We start from the raw sequence: 21,294 nt of genomic DNA on the forward strand, positions 1-21,294 counted from the left end.
GACTTTAGGCTCACTAATGGATGCTTAACAGCTGCAGGAAACAGTGGACAACAACTTAACACTACCTAGAACTCACTCTAAGGGCTAAACTAAGTGCAGAAAAATAGTGGACAGCAAGTGTCTAAGTGGCCTAGACTATTATGGATGTAAAAGTGGAAATGGCAGCACTTAAACAAATGAATATACTAAGGTAAGATGAAGTAATTGATGCAGATTTGTCAGGACAGCAGTAGGAAAACAGTAAATAAACTTACCTAAAAGATGATATGTATGCAAACTTCTAGGGATAACTTAAAGTGGATTCCTAGGATGCAATCTAGCAAAGACAAAGCATGCTAGCCATGCTCTGATACGGATTTATTTTTTTTATTGGCTTAATAGTTAATTAAATTTTTAACGGTAATTATTTTAAAAATTTATCCAATTTGAGATGGTTTATATTTTTTATTTAGTTTTTAAAATTCTATTTTTAGAAGTTCTTTTTACTACCAAACGCATCGCTTTCTCGTTCCAGTAGTCATCCAGGACCTTGATTTCCCTACGTGGAGATTTGCTTTTCACTGGAAGCGGCGGATGAGAAGGTACAAGGTCACCATGTCCTCGACCTCGAATCCAACATAACTCTCCAGCTTTCATTGGCCACCACATCCTTCCGTCTTTGGCCGTGGAACCGTGGAGAAAGATCAACGATGAAAACCCTAACCGTCTCATTCCCTATTCCATTCTCCGGCTCAAATCATCGACTGCCGCCGATCCTCCTCGGCTTATCTCGGATCAATCGATTTACTTCGGAGATAAAGGCTCAGATCTCGATCCGTTCCCCACCACTTGGCTTCGATTACCGCACGGAGCTGGCGGAAGAGTCTCGGAAGGCGGTGGCGGCGGAGCACCCGGAGCTGATGGATCTCGTGAATGACGGGAGGCTGGTGATTGTCGAGAAGAGGCGATTTGGACCGGTCCCCGAATGGAGAAGGGAGTTCGTGGAGCCGGAGGCAATCTGGCTTGTCGGAACTTCCCACGTCTCGCAAAAGTCCGTGATGGACGTTGAGCGCGTAATCAGGGCTTTGAGCCCTGATAACGTTGTGGTTGAGCTTTGTAGGAGCAGGCAAGTGTCTTCGATCTGTCCTTGATGGTCATTGTCTCATCGATATGCATGGCAACTACGGTTCCTATTTTTTTGGTTAGGTTTTCTCTCGATTTCCGTTTAGTGGCGTAGGAAGATGCTAATGAGTTGGCTGTGGTCATCTTGAAATTTTGAATTACGGTGCTTTAAACTATTTATTTGATTGTTAGTACTACTATTTTAAATTTAATTATTAATATTTTGAATGTCATTATTAAAATAACGAGTTTTATTACTGAAAATTTAAATATGAATACTTGCTGTTGAATCGAGCCAATATTTATATTTAGATATTGAGTAAACATATTTATTATTTATGATATTCATTTTTTTAATAATAATTGTTGCGGGCCAGGATATTCGCGGCGGTAGAGTGATTAAACTTTTCGTTTTAGCAATGCACGTATATTCAGCATGCAAACATAAATAGAGAAGTAAAACACCCGATATTTTACGTGGAAAGCCCGAAGGCGAAGAGGTAAAAATCACGGGGCCTAGCCCAGGTGAAAAGATTCTACTAAATTTGAGTGAATTATAAATGTTGACTCATCCATTAACTTAGAGGTAGTCAAATTACAGTAGTTTGGAGATTTAGGCAAAGGTCTGGCGATGGTTGGGCGGAAGTCTGACAGCGTCCGGGACAAAGGTCAGCTGATCGGGAATGATCCGACAAAGGTCGGGCAGAAGTCCTACGACGCTCGACTACTAGGTGGAAGTCCAAAGGCGATTGACAGTGATCTGATGAAGGTCAGATTGAAGTTCGGAGGCGGTCAGTGGCCGGGTGGAAGTCCGGCGGGCGGCGGCCGAGCGGTGATCAAAGTCTTGCCCTCTTGTGTCGGTCCTTCTGTGGATTGGTAACTCTGAGGGTATTGATTGCAATAAAAATTTTGCTTTCTTGCAAAAGTTAGAAATGACCCGATGGTGGCCTCCTTAGAGGAGGGATTTGGCAGTAGCAATGCCTGAGAAGAAATTCGATGGTATTAAACAAACATGTAAAAGTCTAAGAATATTTGGCGACTAAGTGGAAGTTCAGTGTCACTTAGCATCCAGGCGTTGGTCCAATGATGATCTAGCAGACTTTCGCTGATGGTTGATGGTCAAGCCATGAGTTGATGATAAAGATTGAGCAGTATTCTGTTGGAGATAGTATACATGTATGCTGACGGGCGCATATAACTAGAAATTTGATTGGTCAAACATTGTGTCAACTACAACCATCTAAGGGCACACTAATGATGCCAATATGGAGGCCTGTCGGGGATCCAATCCTTCTTTAAAAGAATTGAGAAAGATGTTTAGAAATGTTTTAGGGGAAGAGGTCGATGGATCCATCAAAGATGATGTATGGCATATCCAAGGTTATTTGTCTGAGCATTGCTCAGTGCCGCTAATGTGTGGAAGAGGCCGAAAGAAACTAGCTAGGATGTATGACCTATTCGAGGTTGTTTGTTAGAGTGTTGATTGATGACGTTAACATGCGTGTAAGAGGTCGAGAGAATCTATCAAGGGTGTATGATCTATCCGAGGTTGTTTGTTGGAGCGTTGTTCGTTGATGTTAACCTGTGTGGAAGAGATCGAGAGAATCCACCAAGGATGTATGACCTATTTGAGGATGTTTGTGAAATTGTTTCTTGATGATGCTAATCTGTGTGGAAGAGGTCGAATCAAATTCCCCTATGATTGATTATGCCTTGATCGGGAGGGGGAAAATGCCACATGTATCCCGAATTAAAGGTAAAGAATGGTCTATCTTTGGAATATTATTGTCTTTCTTGAGGTCGAGATTATGACTTTGCCCAATGAAGAGAAGTCCAGCTAGAGACTGTAAACAGCTTGCAATTTATTAGAAGCATCATTGCATTTGTTAGAAGTTTTATGAAAAATAAATTTCAAAAATAATATCGTGGATGTCAGAAGATTTGGAGGAATTTTTTTGCCCACGGTTGCAGTCAAGATTGCCCCCCTGTCTTCATTTGATTCCAATGACGTTGATGCACCATTGGTTGATACCTGAGGGGCGATAGAAAATTACATCAGTTTGCCCCGTAGCCAGGAATCCTTTCCCGCAGACGGCGCCAAATTGTTGCGGCAGCAGAGTGATTAAACTTTTTGTCTGATCAATGCAAGGATAACCAATACACAAATAGAAAGAGAGAAGTAAAACACTCAATCTTTTTTTATGTGGAAAGCCCAAAGAGGGAAAAATCACGGGGTCTCACCGAGGTGAAAAGATTCCACTAAATTTGAGTGAATTACAAATGTTGACTCATCCCTTGACTTAGAGGCGATTAAATTATAGTAGTTTGGAGAGTCAGGCAAAGGTCTGGTGACGGTCGAGTGGAAGTCTGTTGGCGTCTGGGCCGAAGTTCAACTGACGGGAAATGATTCGACAAAGGTTGGGCAGAAGTCTGACGACGCTCGGCTGCTAGGTGGAAGTCCAGAGGCGGTCGGCAGTGATCTGACGAAGGTCGGGATGAAGTCTGGAGGCGGCCCGGGGATGGCCCGACGGTTGTCGGTGGTCGAGCGGTGGTCGAGCGGTGGTCGACGATGGTCGGGCTTAAGTTTGGTGGCGGTTAGCGGCCAGGCAGTGGTCCGACGATGATCGGGCTAATGTCCGGCGGCAGTGGTGTTGGAGCTTTTGAAGCTTCAGACCTCTCTCCAATCTCTAGCCAAAAGTCTCCCTAATGTAGAAATTAGGGGTTTATTTATAAATTTTCATGAGTGTTATACACCGTAAATATATAGAAGATCTGAGATATGTTTGGAGTGCTTCATCTGATGGCCCATATTGATTCCCCGATCTTAGAGCGTTTATCATACATTTGAATGCCTTAATATATGATGCACCGACACTTCTCCTCAAAGAGGTGTGCAGTGTCCGATACCGTATCTGACACGACACTTGTCCGACACTCTTCCGACACGTGTTGGACACACAAAAAATGTGTCCGATTAAAAATATTAAATACAAATTAGACATGCGTGTCCGACACGCGTATCTTAAATATTTTATGAATTTTTTAAAATATAATTTCTTGTATTTGGTGGGATTTAAACTAAATTTCTTATTTCCTATCCACAATACCAAATTAACGTCCGTACTTAATACACAATCATCAAATATTCTCATTTTCATTTCTTTTTGGCAGTGAATGTATTTTCATCTCCTCTCTTGATGACTGATAAACAGCATCGACGTCTGACTCTCGACATCCTAATACTAATCATTTTAAGCACAAATTCTAGTTAAATGACTTATTATTTTTAAATTATTTTTAAAATTATACTTATTTAGTTTTTATACACTATTTTTTAAATATAAAAACCATAATATCGTGTCCAACCCGTGTTCGTGTCCTATATTTTCAATAACTGACGTGTCTCGTGTCCGTGTCGTGTTGTATCTGTGTCGTTGTGTCGTGTCTGTGCACATAGGCCTTAATAATATTAGAATTTGATGATCTTGGGCTCGTAGGATTCGTCTCGTCGAGTTGCTCGATTCGACTATAAGCACGTTATGTTTGCAAACCGTTTGGTAATCCAAATTGTAGTTTGAATCTTGCAAAAGCGTTTCGAGCATTTGATTTGGACCCATTTGAGCTTGGATTGAGTCAAATTTGGTGTTGTTGGGTTCATATTTTTTTGACGATCAATTAAACAGAGTTCGGATGATTCCAATTTTAATTTCAGAAGTTTCCAACTTGATTTTGCCTTGAGATTCGTGCCTGATCAAGATAATTGCTATTGTATAACTTTAGATTAATGATAATTTATAACTATTTTATAGCTTTAGATTAATAATATAATTTATAACTATTATATAATATTATTGTTATTTAATATAAAAAATTTTCAAAATTATTTAAAAATTAAAAGAATTTCTTACCAAACATCCTTTAAAAAATTATAAATACACCATTAGGGGTTAAGGATGAGGTACTACTCTTAACTGGTCCAAAAATTTCTCCTATAATTTTAAGAGAAATCAGACTAAAAAATATTTAAAAATTTTTGCTGTTGTGATCAAGATCTGGTACTCTTACGCAGACTACAGTTCACTTCGAGTGGGGAAAAACTGTCCTACAATAGTTTAAATGCTGGCAGGGGCGGATCTAGCTTCTTTTTTTAGGGTGGACAAAAAAAATTTTTTGGTGGGGATGGACAAAGATGCTTAGGATTAATAAAATTAGGGCAATAATGTTTTTTGAGAGGGGGCAAAATATCCAAAATACTCAAATTATTCCAAAACATTCCCTTTAAAATTTTTTAAATTTTTTTTTTAGGGTGGGCATTTGCCCCCCCCCCCCCCCCTCAATCAAATGGGGATCCGCCCATGAATGCTGGAAGTGGCGATCAAGGCCCGATACTCTTACTTAGATTCCAGTTCACTCCTATTGGAGGAAAAACTGTCCGGCAAGAGTTTAAATATCAGTGGCGGCGATCAAAGCCCGACACTCTTACACATGGTCCAGTTAACTCCTAGTGGTGGAAAAATGTTCGACAAGAGTCTAAAAATTGACGTCGGAGGCGATCAAGATCTGATGACTGTAGTTTTATCTTGTTGGGAGGCGAATATTGTCAGCTAAAGATGAGCGTGCCTTGAATAGTACCCAAAATAGTGGTTCTAATTTATTCGATAGGCGGTGAGTTTTAAAGAACAAAGACGATATTCCATGTGTATTATTTTTCTCTCATTTCTTTCATATTCTTGTCGTATTAATCTTCAAATATTATCTCTTCATTTATGTATGCCCTTTCAGTCAGTAGTTAATTAGATATGCTAGATGTTGTTCCTTCTACTCATGAAGTGGTTGAGCCGGTGCGAGCTCCTCAGACTATAGAGGTCGATGAGAGTAGGAGATTGACATTAATTGATGATGTTTCATCATCAATTACTTCGGACGACTTGATTGTTATTCGCAAGAAATTTCATCTGTCCAATGTTTAGTGATGATTGCTCATAAAAAGACTGATCAAGCACAAGATCCTTCAAATGAGTTTATTAATATGTACGAGATGACATTTCGTGTAGGTTTAAGGTTTTCTCTAGCCTCTGAGTTGCTCGAGATTTTTAGGGTATGCTGTTTCCATTTGGCCCAATTCTTATGTAGGACAGTTACGATCATTGTGGCCTTGACATTTTTTTATAGGAAGTGTGGTGTCAGACTAACCGTTGACCAATCCAAGATGTTTAGACTTACAAGCAATTTTCAAACGCGTATTTTATGTAGAGGTAGAAAGTTGATGAATTTTTTCAACACGCAATACTTTTAAGGATTGGTCTAGCTCGTTCTTTTTTGTGAAGAATGATTGGGGCCTTTCTAAAAAATGGGTGAGGTTAAAGGAGCTGGCAGACTCCTCACATCTAGGAGAGGAGGAGATATTAAAAACTCTTAATATTTATGACACGAAGAGTCTTCAAGAGGAGATGTCATATTTGTCAGTATGTGTTGGAGGAAAAAACTTTTTAAAATTGCTCTTTCTATTCACGCGAAAAGATCTCATGTAGTTCAGTTGAATAAGTTTAAGAAGGTTCGTGAAGCAAGTCCCAATATTTTAAGGCATTCATTCAACAATCCTTCTAGAGGACAAAGAGAGGAGGTATATTCTCTTGTAAAGAAGGGAAGAGTTAATGATGCAGTGGACTTGCCAAGAGAATGGTGAATTATGCAGGGAGGTTATTTGCCCTTTGATGATTGATATTGTTGCCCTTTATTCAGATAGAGAGGTTCGACCCCTCAAAGTACCAATCCCCAAAGATGTAATAAAACATTTATTTATTGGACGATACCGTGCGAAAGAAGTGGCTAGTTGTCTTGATCTCTTTTCTCCCCATTTTTTTAAAAGTGTTTATAATCATATGTCCACTACAGATGATACGGAAGAAGGATGTGGAGTCCTAGTTTGATACAGTATTGGATGATTGGAATGCAGAGTTTGTGAAGGTTAAATATCTGCAAGGGAAATATAAACGAAAGATGAATACAAAAATTAAAGAGATATTAGTATTGAAGAGCCAACTAGCAGAGTGTCTAGCTGAGCTGACGATGATATCTACTACTATTTTCCTTCAAAATCGGGAGGCTGATCGCTTTCGCACCGAGTTGATTGATGCTCGTACAGAGACTAATCAGAAGAATAAAGTCTTAAAGGCACTTGCAGCGGAGAAGAACGCCTTTTAGATAGTGAATAAGTTACATTATCACCTTTTGGATAAAGAGGTGGTCATATTAGATGTAGATGCCCATACAGAAGTCATATCACTGAATGTTATAGAAAAATTCAAGAGGTCTTCAGCTCATTGTCAAGAGATACAGAATCACGTCCAAGAGGCTTATAATAAGCTATTTGATGTTGAGGCAAGGGATTTGGAGCATCGGTGCCTTGAGGAAAGCTTTATTCGTAGTTTTTTAAAAGGTGCTCGATTGGTATAACGCAATACATGGTTTACGATCGAAAGGCTATCTCCCAGCTAGGCCTCCAAAGACTTCTCTCCAGGCTTAGATGATGATGATGTTGAAAGTGAGCTGAGGAATACCTTCTCCAGTGATGATGAGGGTATTGAAATCATTTAGCAATGCACGATTGAGATCTATATAAATCTCCCTTTAAGAAATACTCTCCAAAAGCCTGAGACATCTGGAAGATTAATCAAGCGGTCGGTGGAATTGGGAGAGTTTGATATCCGTTTTCTTTCTAAACCCGATATAAAGTCAATAAGATTCTATATCGTAACCCATATTAGACACTATATGTTGATGGAGCCTCTAGAAGTTCTGACGCTGGAATCTTATTGATCTCTCCACAACAAGTTACTTTCGAATATGGGCTTCGACTAAAGTTTCCTGCTATAATTGACTTGATGTTGGGTCTAGGAAGAAAATGGATGTCAAGCTCTCTCAATTCCACTAACCACATGATTAATCTTCCATGTCTCAGGCTTTTGGAGAGTATTTCTTAATGGGAGATTTATATACATCCCAATCGTGCATTGCTAAATGATTTCAATATCCTCATCATCACTGGAGAAGGTCTTCCTCAGCTCACTTTCAACATCATATTATCTAAGTCTGGAGTAAAGTCTTCGGAGGCCTGGGTGGGAGATAGCCCTTCGATTGTAACCCCTGCCTTTCACTGCTCAATCGAGCACCTTCTAAAAAACTACGAACGAAGCCTTCCTCAAGGCACCAACGCTCCATATCTCTTGCCTCGGTATCAAATAGCTTATTATAAGCCTCTTGGATATGATTCTAGATCTTTTGATGATGAGCTGAAGATTTCTTGAATTTTTCCAGAGCTTTCAGTGATATGGCTTCTGTACGAGCATCTACATCTAGTATGACTGCCTCTTTCTCCAAAAGATGATCTTGTAACTCTTTATTCACTATTTCAAGGGCACTCTTTTCCGTTGCAAGTGCCTTTAAGACTTCATTCTTCTTATTAGTCTCTTTACGAGTCTCAATTAATTCGGTGTGAGAGCGATCAGTCTCCCGATTTTGAAGGGAAAGAGTGATAGATATTGTCGTCAGCTTAGCTCGACACTATGCTAGTTGATTTTCTAATGCTGACATCTCTTTAATCTTTGCATCCAACTTTCATTCATACTCTCATTGTAGATATTTAACCTTCACAAATTCTGCATTCCACTCATCTAGTACTGTGTCAAACTAGGACTCCACATTCTTCTTCCGCATCATATGTAGTGACATATGATTATGAACACTTAAAAAAAAGGGGGGAGGGAGAAGAAAAAGAGTTCAAGACAGCTAATCACTTATTTCGCACATTGTCATCCAATACATACATGTTTTAATACCTCTTCGGGGATTGGTATTTTGAGGGGCCGAACCTCTCTATCTGAATTAAGGGCAGCAATATCGATCATCAAAGGGCGAATGACCTCCCTGTATATTTCATCATTGCTTGGCAAGTCCACTGCATTATTCTCTCTTCTATTCTTTACAAGGGAAGATTCCTCATCTCCTTGTCCTCTTGAAGGATTATTGGATGAAGACTTTAAAGTAGTGAGATTTGCTTCACGAATCTTCTTAGACTTCTTCAACTGAACTGCATGAGATCTTCTCGCGTGAATAGAAAGATCAACTTTAAAAAGTATTTCCTCCAACACATACTGACTAATATGACGTAACTCCTCCTGAAAATTCTTCGTGTCAGAAAAATTAAGAGTTTTCAATATCTCCTCCTCTTTTAGGTGTGGGGAGTCTGACAGCTCCTTTAACCTCCCACATTTTTTTGAAAGTCCTCAATCATTCTTCACAAAAAAGAACGAGCTGGACCAATTCTTAGAAGGATCGTGTGTTGAAAAATCTATCCACTTTCTACCTCTACATAAAACACACTCTTGAAAATTGCTTGTAAGCCTGAATTGGTCAACAGTCAGCCTGACACCGTGCTCCTTTTAAAAAAATGTCAAGCCCATAATGATCGTAACCGTGCTGCATAAGAATTGGGCCAAGAGGATGTCGCATGTCCTAAAAATCTCGAGCAACTCAGAGGCTAGAGGAAACCTCAAACCTACACGCAATGTCACATCGTACACTGTGATAAACCCATTTGGAGGATCTCGTGCTCGATCAGTCTTTTTCGGAACAGTCATCACTAAGTCATTGGACAGATGAAATTTCTTACGAATAACAATCAAGTCATTCGAAGTAATTGATGATGAAACATCATTAATTAATATCGATCTCCTACTCTCATTGATCTCCATAGTAAGAGGAGCTCGCACCTGCTTAATCACTTCATGAGTAGAAGGAACAACATATAGCATATCTAGCGGATTGTTGTCTGGAGGAGCATATATAAATGAAAAGATAATGCTTGAAGATTAATACGATGATAATATGAAAGATAGGAGGGAAAAAAATATACATAGAATATCGTGTTGGTTATTTAAAACTCTACTTCTATCAAATGAGTTAGAATCACTATTTTGGGTACTATTCAGGGCTCCGTCACCTCTAGCTGATGACATTTGCCTCCCAACAGGGGAAAATTGCAGCAATCGGGTCTTGATAGCCTCCGCCACCGGTATTTAGACTATTGCAGGGCAGTTTTTCTCCCGCTATGAGTGAATTGGTGCATGCATAAGAGTAAGACTTTGATCACCGTCACTAGTATTTAAACTCTTGCTGGACAATTTTTCCCCCAATAGGAGTGAATTGGAGTCTGCGTAAGAGTATCGTACCTTGATCTCCGCTTCTGGTATTTAAACTCTTGTTGGGCAGTTTTTTCCACACTAGGAGTGAACTAGATATTGCCACAACAAAAAAATTTAAATTTTTGCCAGTCTGATTTCTCCTAAAATTGTAGGAGAAATTTGTTGACCAGCTAAAAGAATTAGTGCCTCCTCCTTAGCCCCTATGGGGGTATGTATAGCTTTTTAAAGGAGCTTTGGAGAGAATTTATAAATTTTTCAATAATTTTCAAAATTTTTGACATTAAATAATAAAAAAATTATACAATAGTTATAAATTTTACCATTAATCTGAAGTTATATAATAGTTATAAATTATGCCATTAATATGAAGTTATACAATAGTTATAAATTCTGTCATTAATCTAAAGTTATACAATAGTTATATAAAATGGCTTTATATTTATATAAACGTTATTATAATAATTATATAAGTTAACTATATTAATTATATCAGTTAACGTTATTATATCTTTATTATAACTTGTATAATTATAACATTATTATAACTTATAACTTATTCTAACTTTATTATGACGTTATTATAACTTTATTATAACTTGTATAATTATAACGTTATTATAACTCTGTTATAACTTATTATAACTTTATGATGACATTATTATAACTTTATTATAGCTTATATAATTTAATAATTTTATTATATATAACATTATTATAATAATAATATAAGTTAACTATATAACTTTAATATATCTGGTGGAGATGCGAGGTGTAAGTTAACTATAATAACTTTATTATAACGTCTCTCAACAACTGATGTTATAACTGAAATCTTTGGGAAGTGGGATATCCATGTCCAAAAGCACTTAAAATTTTTTCTGGAACCCACATGCTATCTATATAAATTTTTGTGTGTGTATATGTATATTCAGTTTATAAATTTATTCTGTAGTTTTCCAAAGAGCAAAAGAGTAATTATCTTTTCATTTGTGAGTTTTTAATCTTTTATCGATTGTTCTAAACTATTTGGTGCTGAAACATTGTCTTCAGGACAAAACAACCTCCTTAAATCCTTTATTTTAATCTGGAATTAGTTGGCGCATTGATACCATTTAGATTTGTCATATCATTTCATGTTATTCTTGAAGATTTTGTTAATGATACATTTTTGCCATTAGTTTTTAGTAAAATGATTTTTATCTACCATGGTAATAGAACCCAGAAATAACGCCATGCTCAACTTGTTTCCCCATGTGCAAACAAGGCCAAGGCTATGCTTTTTTGAAAGCTGTATAATGTCTTTGCTCTCAATCATTTTTCTAACTTCAATATGTGCAGAATTTACTTTCAGAGCTGGAATAATGTATGCATCAAAAGATGTTGAGGATGCTTCACTCAAATCAAATATGTTCTCCCTAGGTGGCACAGAATTTTTTGGTGCGGTCAATCGTAGCATAAATTTGGGTTAGCTCTGTCTCCACAATTTAAAACTTATTCCTTCTGTTACATAAAGTAATTGGAGTCCCCTATAATACAATTGATTACATTTGAAATTGTTAGATCCGTTGGGAACTTGGTATTAGGATAATAGAACAAGCATTATGCTTCTAAATAATTAAATTAGGTTGAAAGTATGATGAATGATTCTCAAAATCAACTCAAAGCTATTCAAATCATTTATAAACAGTGTTAGGATTCAAAAGGAGAGTACAAGGAATTTACTGCTGCAAGTTGTGAATATGTTGATGCTAGTGAGCTTTGAACTCACAAATATGGGTAAAATGTCCGTCATTTAAAGTAATATGTTTTTCTATTTCTGCTCCATACTGAAATCGACTACTATTATGAAAAGTGGGGAGATTTAATAGAATTATGGAAACTATATGCCATTCGATCACTATAATTTTAATTCGTTAAAACTCCCTCGTCGAATAAGAAAAGCGAGCGGAGGCCGGGGCCGAATTTTCGGAGCCCACAAATTTGGAGTGATAATGTTTTCCCTAATCTTGGTTTAAGTTTATTATATCCTTCTAATAATAGGCTCAAGAATTTTCGGGTTTAAAACTTAAAAAATATGAAGTTATTTGACAATCTACAGCTTGAAAGGCTGCAACAAATGGGAATCTTGTTGTTATCTGATTTTGGTACTGCAATTACGAAATCTTTGCATTTTAACCTATTAATACAAAATATTTGCTTTTGAAGCAGTAAAGGAAAAAAGCAAACGATGGGAGGTAAACGTAATGATAGAAGCCAATTTGTAGAAGTGCTGCCTAGTATTAGCACATTTTCACATTTGAAGTACATCATTGCTAGGAAAAATATGTAATATTATAAGATTTAAGATGAGATGAGTTAAATATGCTTGATTACCCAACTATGCCACTATTTTTGTAATAACAAAATATAATGTGAATCATTTCATTGTACACATAGCTAACAAGGAATATCTAGCCTATTCCAAAATAATAGAAAATAATACAATCAGAATTTAGACGAGTGAAATTTTCTGTGCTAATAAGAGGAAATGCAGAAGCTCTTTTCCAAAATTTAAAAATTTAGTCAAATTCGTGATTTTCAATTATTTGGTTACTGCATATAAAGTACGACACTTACCTGTTTGTACCAACTATTGGAGCAAAACAAGAATGAAAGTTTTGGCATTGAAATCAGCATCATCATCAAATTTTATACCAATAACATTTTTATGAAAATGGCTTCACCATTTTACCTATGGAGTGCATTCTAAATTTAATTTGCACATATCTAGGTAAAAATGTTCTTCCTTGTTCTGTCCTCTTAGGAAGCAACTGGTTCGATGGTCTTCTCTCGCATGTTGTTTTCCAAAATTTTGTAAGAATACATGTTGATTCTATCCAGCTGTATTCAATTTTTGTAAAATTCATTTCTTTCAGGAGGACAAAGCGCTTTTGCTTTAAGGTTGCTTCTGGCAGTTTTCTCTTCAAAGATTTCATTAGGAGCAAAGGGATCTTTTGGAGAGGAGGTTGGCTTAGATCATTCCACTTTTGAAAAATTGAGCTATTGAATTTCTGACTGGATTAAAGTTCAGTAGATTAGTGGTTGAATCATTTTTCTCTCCTGTTATTTATAGTTCCGTGCTGCTCGAAAATCTTCAGAGGAGGTTGGGGCTCAGATTGTTTTGGGGGATCGTCCAATTGAAATAACTGTATGCAGTCTGTTAGCAAAATTTTTAAAATATTTAAATTAACCTCAATTCTCATAGCTCAGATTATGCCCCATCTCACTCACAACTACTATCCTGTCTAACTGGAAAGTGCTCCTCTATGCTGGTGAAGTACAAACTTAAAATAACCCAATTATTTCTCTTTTGACAGCTTGAAAGGGCATGGAATTCTCTTGTAAGGACTGAGAAGCTGAGATTGGTAATCTCACTATTTCGAGGCATCACTTCATCAACTATTAATATCTCTGAAAGTAACTTTAAGGTTGTTCTTTCCTACCCCTTCTCATTTTCTTGCCAAGTTTTATGCATCTGTTTTTGTTTCATTTAGTTCTTGTTATTGTTTGTCTCTATTCCGTACTAATTTAAACTTGTACGTGGTTTCTGATTTTCTTAAATTCTTTTTTCTGTATCTTTTAAGAAATTCTTAAAAATTCTATTCATGCATCTACATTGTTTTTGATTTATTACCAATAGATTTTACAATTACTTTAGATACGCTTTTTAAGTTCATTGGGATTTAAGTGCTATTTAATAAGCTGGAAGCTTTCTTAAACAAAATTTTCTTTTTTTATTTACTTTTCTATTTTCAAGAAATGGAAATCTTATTTAATATTTATATTGACTTTTTCTTAAAATATTTCTAATACAGGGTATATAAGATCTTTATGCTGAAGGTATTAACTTGATTAATGTCCCCTTTGGATAGTGGTGGAAAGGTTATTTGGACGATGATGAAATGGATATTTAGGGTTTGGATAGATTTGGTGCTGAAATTTTTAGGCAATTAAAGAGCATGTTTTCTTTGGAGAAAAATTGTGAAGAAATTTGTATCAAATGTATTGGGCATTAGGGAACTAATATTGATATTTTTATGAATTTTGAATTAGTGGTTAAGGAGTTAATGAAATTTTTAATCTGATTGCTCATAGTAGAAAATTATCTTTCTATATCATGATTTTAGTTTAGGGTATTTTAGGGTTCTTGGGGAGTTGAAGTCTTAGAAGGTCATGAGATATGTAAAAGAATATTTGGGAGAGTTTTGAGGAGGTTGGATGTGTTTTGGAGTTGAGGGAAATTAGGCTTGATACTATATAGATGAGATAAAAATTTTCTCGAGAAAGAGAGGGAATAAGACTGAAAAAAAAATTATGGACTCATCATCCCTAAAAAATTAATCAACAAGCTTCAACGAAGAGTAGAACAACCATCTAGCCACCAAACGTTTTATATGAAATTTGCACAAACAAAAATAAATTTTTTTCAATGAATAAAAAAGTACAAATTAATGACCAATTTATAGATCTTTTTAAGCCTGCACAGCTTTGAGAAATCTTAAGAGCTAATAAAACACTAATAAATTGATTGATAACTTGTTATAGTATAGTGAAAAAGAAAATAAGAGAAATTTAATTAATTTTTGTTAAATCATTTACATAGTAAAATTTTTATTCATTTTCAATAAATTTTTTAGAGCCGCCGGAAAAGTGGACAAGCCGCCGGAAATTCCGCAGAAAAATTCCTATAGAAAAAACAGCCGGAAAAGCGCCGGAAAGCCGTCGGAAACGTGACCGCCGGAAAGCTGCCGGAAAATTCCGCCGGTAATCAGTGATTTTCCTGTAGTGATCCTCATAAGCAATTTATGAAGATTCTTGCATCCTTGACTTGTATGGCCTGCCTAACCATCAAGAGGCCTTAACTTAAGCTTCTTAATTATTCTTCCTATAATTTAAAAAAGATTATGGGTTGTCCATATGCTTATTTGGAGAGTTGTGCATGATGAACTACTCAAATCTTGATAGAGTGCCTTGATCTGTGATTTTTTTTTCTTGACTTTTGTCTTATTGTTGCATCAGTTTCTTGCCTCTTCTATTTTTTTTTTCTCTATTCTAATGTCACCATAAATAGGGATTTGTAAATCTTGCAACCTGATCCCACGGCTCAAATTTGGCACAATGCAATCCAGTTCAATCTTGAGTCAGTTTGGGCTAGCTATAAGATGACTTGATTTGAGCTATGCCTTGCTCATTAATTTAGATCTAAGTTGATCCAAACCAAAACTAGGTTGCATTTTTGATTAATTTAGTCTAAAGCACAAACATATCCATGTAGAGATAGTGAGATACATGCATTTACAGATGCATTAACAAAAGTATAAATACAGGTATTAATGTATGATATATATATATAACCCTATCTGGATTAAATTTGGTTTGATGTAAGTTTGGCTCATTTCAAGACCCTAGTAGGCGGGTTGGCTCATTCATTTTGATTTAAACTTAATTTGAGCTTAAGTTAATCTAATTTTTGAGCAATCTTCAAGTCAAGCTAACAAACCTAATGATTATTAGACGTGATTTCACTCTATTATTGTTTATAATCAGCGTAAACATGCTCTTTAGCCTTCATCTATTTTCTTATTTATCTCCAACGTAATCTAATGATTTGGACTTAACTGAGCAAATAAGTCACATGGTTTACACTTTGGAATACCTTGACAGAATTTACATCGTAGAAGTCCTGATTCTCCCACTTAAGAGGGCATTGGTAAAAGTCTTCGAAAACAGTTAGTCATTTTGATAGAAAAACACACTTTTTTCTTCTCAGAAAAAAGCGATTTCATTTTTGGTTCTCATAGACAGTTGCATGTTTTTGTAGTTATACTTTAGGATACTGTAAAGTTTGGGGATACTAAGATCCAAGATGGAAGAGTCACAATAGTTACTGCTGAAAAGTATTAGCAGACTGTCTGAAAACATGATGGATCATGAGTACTATCTTATTCAATGTGAAAATACCACAGGCTGATTTTATAAATCCTCCTCCATTCATTCTTAATAAGTGTTTATTTGAGGTGTTATGTTTTATAAGTCTTTAACTCTTTATGCACGAGTCTTAATCATTTTATCTTTTATCCCTTACTTTTTCTTACTAATCCCTTCAAATGATTCCATCCGCTCATCCATTTGGAACAACTTTTGACCTCCATTGTAACATGTACTATTCCCTAGCCACTTCAATCTATTTCTATAGTAATGTTTGACTTCCTAAAGAAATCCACAAATAAACCCTCCTTTTTTGTTCCTTATGCCTAAGCTGATGTGAATGTGTCCCTATTAGGAAAAAAAAAAACATGAAAATGGAGTTTTACCTGTTGATTTATTTCGGGCATGAAGTATTACTCTATTTTTTTTCTCATATCCAATAAATCCTACTCCAAATACTCCTTTTAAATTATTATTTCTCTTATATATATTCGAATTTTATTCCACATTCATCTTGATTTTTTGATTTGCTGCATTATCAACTTAACTATCAATGAATTTTTGTTACCCAAATTCAACATAATTCAACATAACTAGTTTAATTATAATATATCAAAATTATTTTTGTAGTCTATGTAAGATTCTCTTTAAACATATCATTCTTGAAGCTGTTCTTCATTTTTAAAAACCAGCTTAATTTTGTAAGTACCAAACTTTGACCATCTAAAGAACGAACAATTATTACGTCCTCCGACCGGACGTAGAGGAACGTCCGGTCGGAGGCAAATTCCCGCCAAAAAACGAGTTGTACCGAGAAAATACCGAGCAATACCAAACAATAACGAAGAATATCATCATTTGAAGACCCAATACCGAGTTATACCGGATTTTACCGAGAAAATACCGAGTTATACCAAAGTTGTACCGAGTTTTTCCCAGAAAAACTCAGTACAACTCGGTATTGGTCTTTAGAGAACGGTATTCCTCATTATTATCAAATAATACCTAGTTGTACCGAGTAAATACCTAATTTTTTGACGGGAAATTGCCTCCGACCGGACGTTCCTCTACGTCCTTGCACCGGACGTAATAAAAGTTCCTAAAGAACTTATGAAAAGGAAGGGTCGAATATCATAGACACATCCATTCCTCATTGCATGTGAGCATTTTTCTGAAAGGTATTTGTTTAGCTTCAATCACTGCTATTTACTGAAGTAGGAGTGATCCAACTAAAACTATAAAGAAGTTGTATATATTTATTTACAAGTTTTGAAGTAGAAAGAAGAACAAAGGCCTTGAAGAAGGAACTACTTCAGAGGATGTTTGGTTAAAAGTAAAGTGGGTGTAAAATTTTTCTAATATAGGAGTTTTAAAAATATTGGTATTTGGTTTGATGGAAAAGGAATGCAAAGTAAAATAAATGTAGTGTAAACTATTTTAGTTCATTTTTGAGGTAAACTAAACTTGCTCAATTTTGAGTGATCACTTGATCGCTGCTGCCGCCAACCACCAGTCACCAGTATTGATGTTTTATTTGTTCAGCATCTGTCTTTTATTAGTTTAGCTGCCCTTATCACAAACTGAAATGTTGCGCCTACCAAATAAAAGTTTCAATGTCAGAGGATGTAGCTATTATTGTTAACTAACGAACAATTGGTACTTGCGTGCTACTAACCTCCAAATTACATTGCCACTAACAATTCACATTTTCTGCGTAGCACAGGAAACAGACATAGATGGAGGTCCATTTCAATTATATCAACAACTGAGCAAATCCTATCCATCTCTTTTGCAGCCTCTCATGTATGAACGTGATACGGTATTGTTCCTTAATCCATCCAGTCTGAATTATCAATAGTCCATGATAGATTGGCAACTAGCGGCATAAAAGAAAACTCGCCTATTTTCATTCATAGCAAGCTAAAATATTGCATGCTCCTCAAAATCCTGCGACTTACAAATTATGATTTGGTCTGTGTTTGCTTTCTCAATACTATGATGCACCGACACACGGACACGTGCCCGACACGGTAGACACATGTGCAATTAAAATAATGTTTAAATTTAGTTCGACACGGTTAGGACACATTTTGGACACGGCTGGGACATGTGTCGGACATGGCTGGGGCACGCATGTCTAATTTATTATGATTATATTATTTTAATTATAAATATAAGATATCCAATGAATTGTTATGAAAGATAACTAGAGAAGTATAGAAGTAAATAGATACATTCTTTGTGATTTAGGTTAGAGGATAAAGAAATATTATGGGAGAGAACTAGCGAACTAGAGAAGTAAATATATACAAAGAAGAACCAACTTTCATTATATGATATCCAATGAGCTATGAAAAATCTTTTTCTTTATGAACCAGAGTTGGAAGCAATGATATTCATTGATGATGATATTGAAGGCCAAAAACAAACCTCTGAAGCTAATCCTAGTTGTTGAAGCTTGAATGCTTGATGTGTTAGTAAGTTGTTATATTACTTATATTTTAATGGTTGTACTAAATATTTTATATTATAAGTTAGACAAGTTATCATACTATTTATTTATTATTATTTGTCAATTTTAATATGATATTACATTAATATCTATACATTATATTAAAAAAATATAATGCCGTGTCCGCGCCGTACCTATATCCTATATTTTCAAAAAAAGTAATGTCCCGTGTCCGTGTCGTGTCATGTCCGTGTCGCCGTGTCCGTATCCGTGCATCATAACTCAATAGTGTAGATCACAAAAACAAAACTTGACATCTATATTGCTTGTGTTTTCCCACAGTATCTTGCATGGTCTTTGAAGAGGAGCAAAGCTGTAAACAACAGCAAGAGGGTGGTGGGTGTTATCGGAAAGGGCCACATGAACGGGGTGGTTTATGCGTTAATATCTGACCAAGGGAACCTTCGATTCCGCGACCTCGCCGGAAGCAAAGCAGGCAGTGGTTCTAATGGTTGGGTGAGTTCTTTACTTAAGAGCTTAGTTAGAGACACCATCTTAGGCTTTATCTTGTGGGCAATCTATGAACTGCTTGAGAACATGCTGCCCATTTCAGGCTTATTTTAGTACTGGCTTTATATTGCAAGCGCTAATCACAGTAATCTGTTTTAGTTGTTTTTGATTGCACATTCTTCTCATTTGTGATTGATGGTACAGTTAGTTTAGGATTTACCCTAAACTTAAAAGAGGCTAAGTTCTTAAAATAGACAAACCTAGAAGGTTATTTATATAGACAAAGCTAGAAGTTTATAGACAAAGAGGGAAGCTCTTAGTAAAAAAAAAAAAAAAAGCTATAAGTTTATAGATAGATAGAACTATCTATAAACTTTTATTTATAGATACGAGTATGAGTATTTGTTTAATTGAGTTAAGCTTGGTTAGTTGTTATTGAACTTGAGCTCGAACTCGAGCTCATTTTTTAAGCGTAAGGGCATCTCGTTATAGGCTCGAGCTAGTTTGGAAGAATATATTGTTGAGCTCGATTTTTTTGTTTTAAATTAATTTTTTTTAATCTTATTTTAATATAAAATTAATTTATTGTTGTGCTCGATTTTTCATTTTTTAATATAATTTTATTGCAATGCCTTGCTGCGCTTTTTACTTTTTTTTACTATAAATTGGTTTTGTAATTTTTTTTATTTTATTTTTTAAATTGGTTTTGTATACCATCAAAGGTTACAACCAAAACCAAATAAACAAAAAGAAATATTACATGACAACAGTAGAGAGAGTAGAACTTAAAAATAAAGAAGAGAAACAAGTTAGCTGGGCTCAATAATTGGCACAAGCTCCCAACCATTCAAATGTAAGGCACGGATCATCCATAGGAGGGAAAAAGCAAGAATCCGCTAAAAAGTCAACTAGTAAATAACATCAGAAATAAGGTCACCAAAAGAACAAGAAGATCTACCACCAATGGTTGCTAACAAGCAATGGAGCCCTGAACCAGGTGGTGAGCCAAAATCCTAGTCATAGCTCATAAAGGAGACTAAACATCCAAAGATCTAGCAATAAAACAAATTACTTCCTTCTAGAGTTTCTTCTTCCACGTTTGCCACCCCTCAAAGCAAAAGCTTTTTCACCACTCCAATTGTCATTTAAGATAAACATAGTCTAAACAACATCTTTATATTCAAGGAAGTCTTTCCCAACACCCCCAGGTGATGAGGAGATACTCCTCAAGCCGGTCATTTTGCTCCACACTTCAAAGGAACCACAAGGGTGAGCACCTCATTTTCCAAGATCCAAAGAGATGTTAAACAACAAAAAATCGATGGCTTGAGATCAGAAAAACAAGCCTAGGAAGAAATATTGGACTAAACATCAGCAAACGAGTGAGTTTACAAAATTCTGCGAATTCCTGGTGTTTCCTGAAAATCCGGCAGAGTTTTGGCGTCTTTAGGCGGCAGGAAGAGCTCCGGCGGCGGTGGTCGAGGAGGTGAGGAATCTCCTTTTCCCCTTTCTCCTTCTCCTTCTCTTCTTCTTCTCTCTCTTCACTTCCCTTTTCTCCCTTTGGTGTAGAATGAGGGCTCTATTTATAGTTTTTATGGAGTGGCATAGCCCGTAAATAGGAGTGAGATCAAGGGCGAATTGTGAGTGTTTTGAATGGGCAGCCGATATCGAATCCTTTAATCATGCACCGTTTGTTAGGCATTTGAAGGCCTTAATGATGTCGGAATTCGGCAATCTTGGGCTCGTTGGATTTGTCTCGTCGAGCCGTTCGATTCGAGCCCGATCAAGATAATTTTGAGATGACATATCAGTTGCCCTCCTATTTTCGGACGTCGAAACTCCATGAGTCCGAAAATATGCGTTACAAATTTTAAAGAATTTTTCCGAGTGAGCCGGAATTATTCTTGCGGATGGGGGTCTCGAATGGCCCTGAATGTGTCAAAATTGAGTCCGGGATGTCGAAAAACTTGTCCGGGGACCCCAAAAATGTCGAATTCGGACTTGTCGAGACGAAAAACAGGCCCAAAACGGACCAGGTAGCCGAACCGGCCGGCCGCCGCC

At 36.2% G+C, this 21,294-nt stretch overlaps 1 protein-coding gene across 2 annotated transcripts; it reads left to right on the plus strand.

The window, feature by feature from the left end:
- Positions 1 to 500: 500 nt before the first annotated feature.
- LOC110097289 (traB domain-containing protein) lies at positions 501 to 19,468 on the plus strand. 2 transcript variants are annotated; one of them, XM_020823573.2, is made up of 7 exons: positions 501 to 1,105; positions 11,656 to 11,768; positions 13,220 to 13,308; positions 13,417 to 13,491; positions 13,661 to 13,771; positions 17,995 to 18,090; positions 19,066 to 19,468. In XM_020823573.2, the coding sequence occupies exons 1-7, from the start codon at positions 690 to 692 to the stop codon at positions 19,345 to 19,347; spliced, it is 1,182 nt and encodes a 393-aa protein (XP_020679232.1). In that variant the 5' UTR covers positions 501 to 689; the 3' UTR covers positions 19,348 to 19,468. The 2 variants fall into 2 exon arrangements, with proteins under 2 accessions (XP_020679232.1, XP_020679234.1); XM_020823575.2 differs by having other exon boundaries at positions 972 to 1,105; positions 11,643 to 11,768.
- The last annotated feature ends 1,826 nt before the right edge of the window (positions 19,469 to 21,294 follow it).

This window comes from Dendrobium catenatum, unplaced genomic scaffold (assembly GCF_001605985.2).
Source record: "Dendrobium catenatum unplaced genomic scaffold, ASM160598v2 fragScaff_scaffold_71, whole genome shotgun sequence".
Taxonomy (NCBI): Eukaryota; Viridiplantae; Streptophyta; class Magnoliopsida; order Asparagales; family Orchidaceae; genus Dendrobium; species Dendrobium catenatum.

Coding starts and splice junctions, on each gene's coding strand:
- LOC110097289 (XM_020823573.2), top strand. CDS start 690: ATGAAAACCCTAACCGTCTCATTCCCTATTCCATTCTCCGGCTCAAAT. Junction 1,106..11,655: donor GTTGAGCTTTGTAGGAGCAG/GCAAGTGTCTTC, acceptor ATTTACTTTCAG/AGCTGGAATAATGTATGCAT. Junction 13,309..13,416: donor AGGGATCTTTTGGAGAGGAG/GTTGGCTTAGAT, acceptor TGTTATTTATAG/TTCCGTGCTGCTCGAAAATC.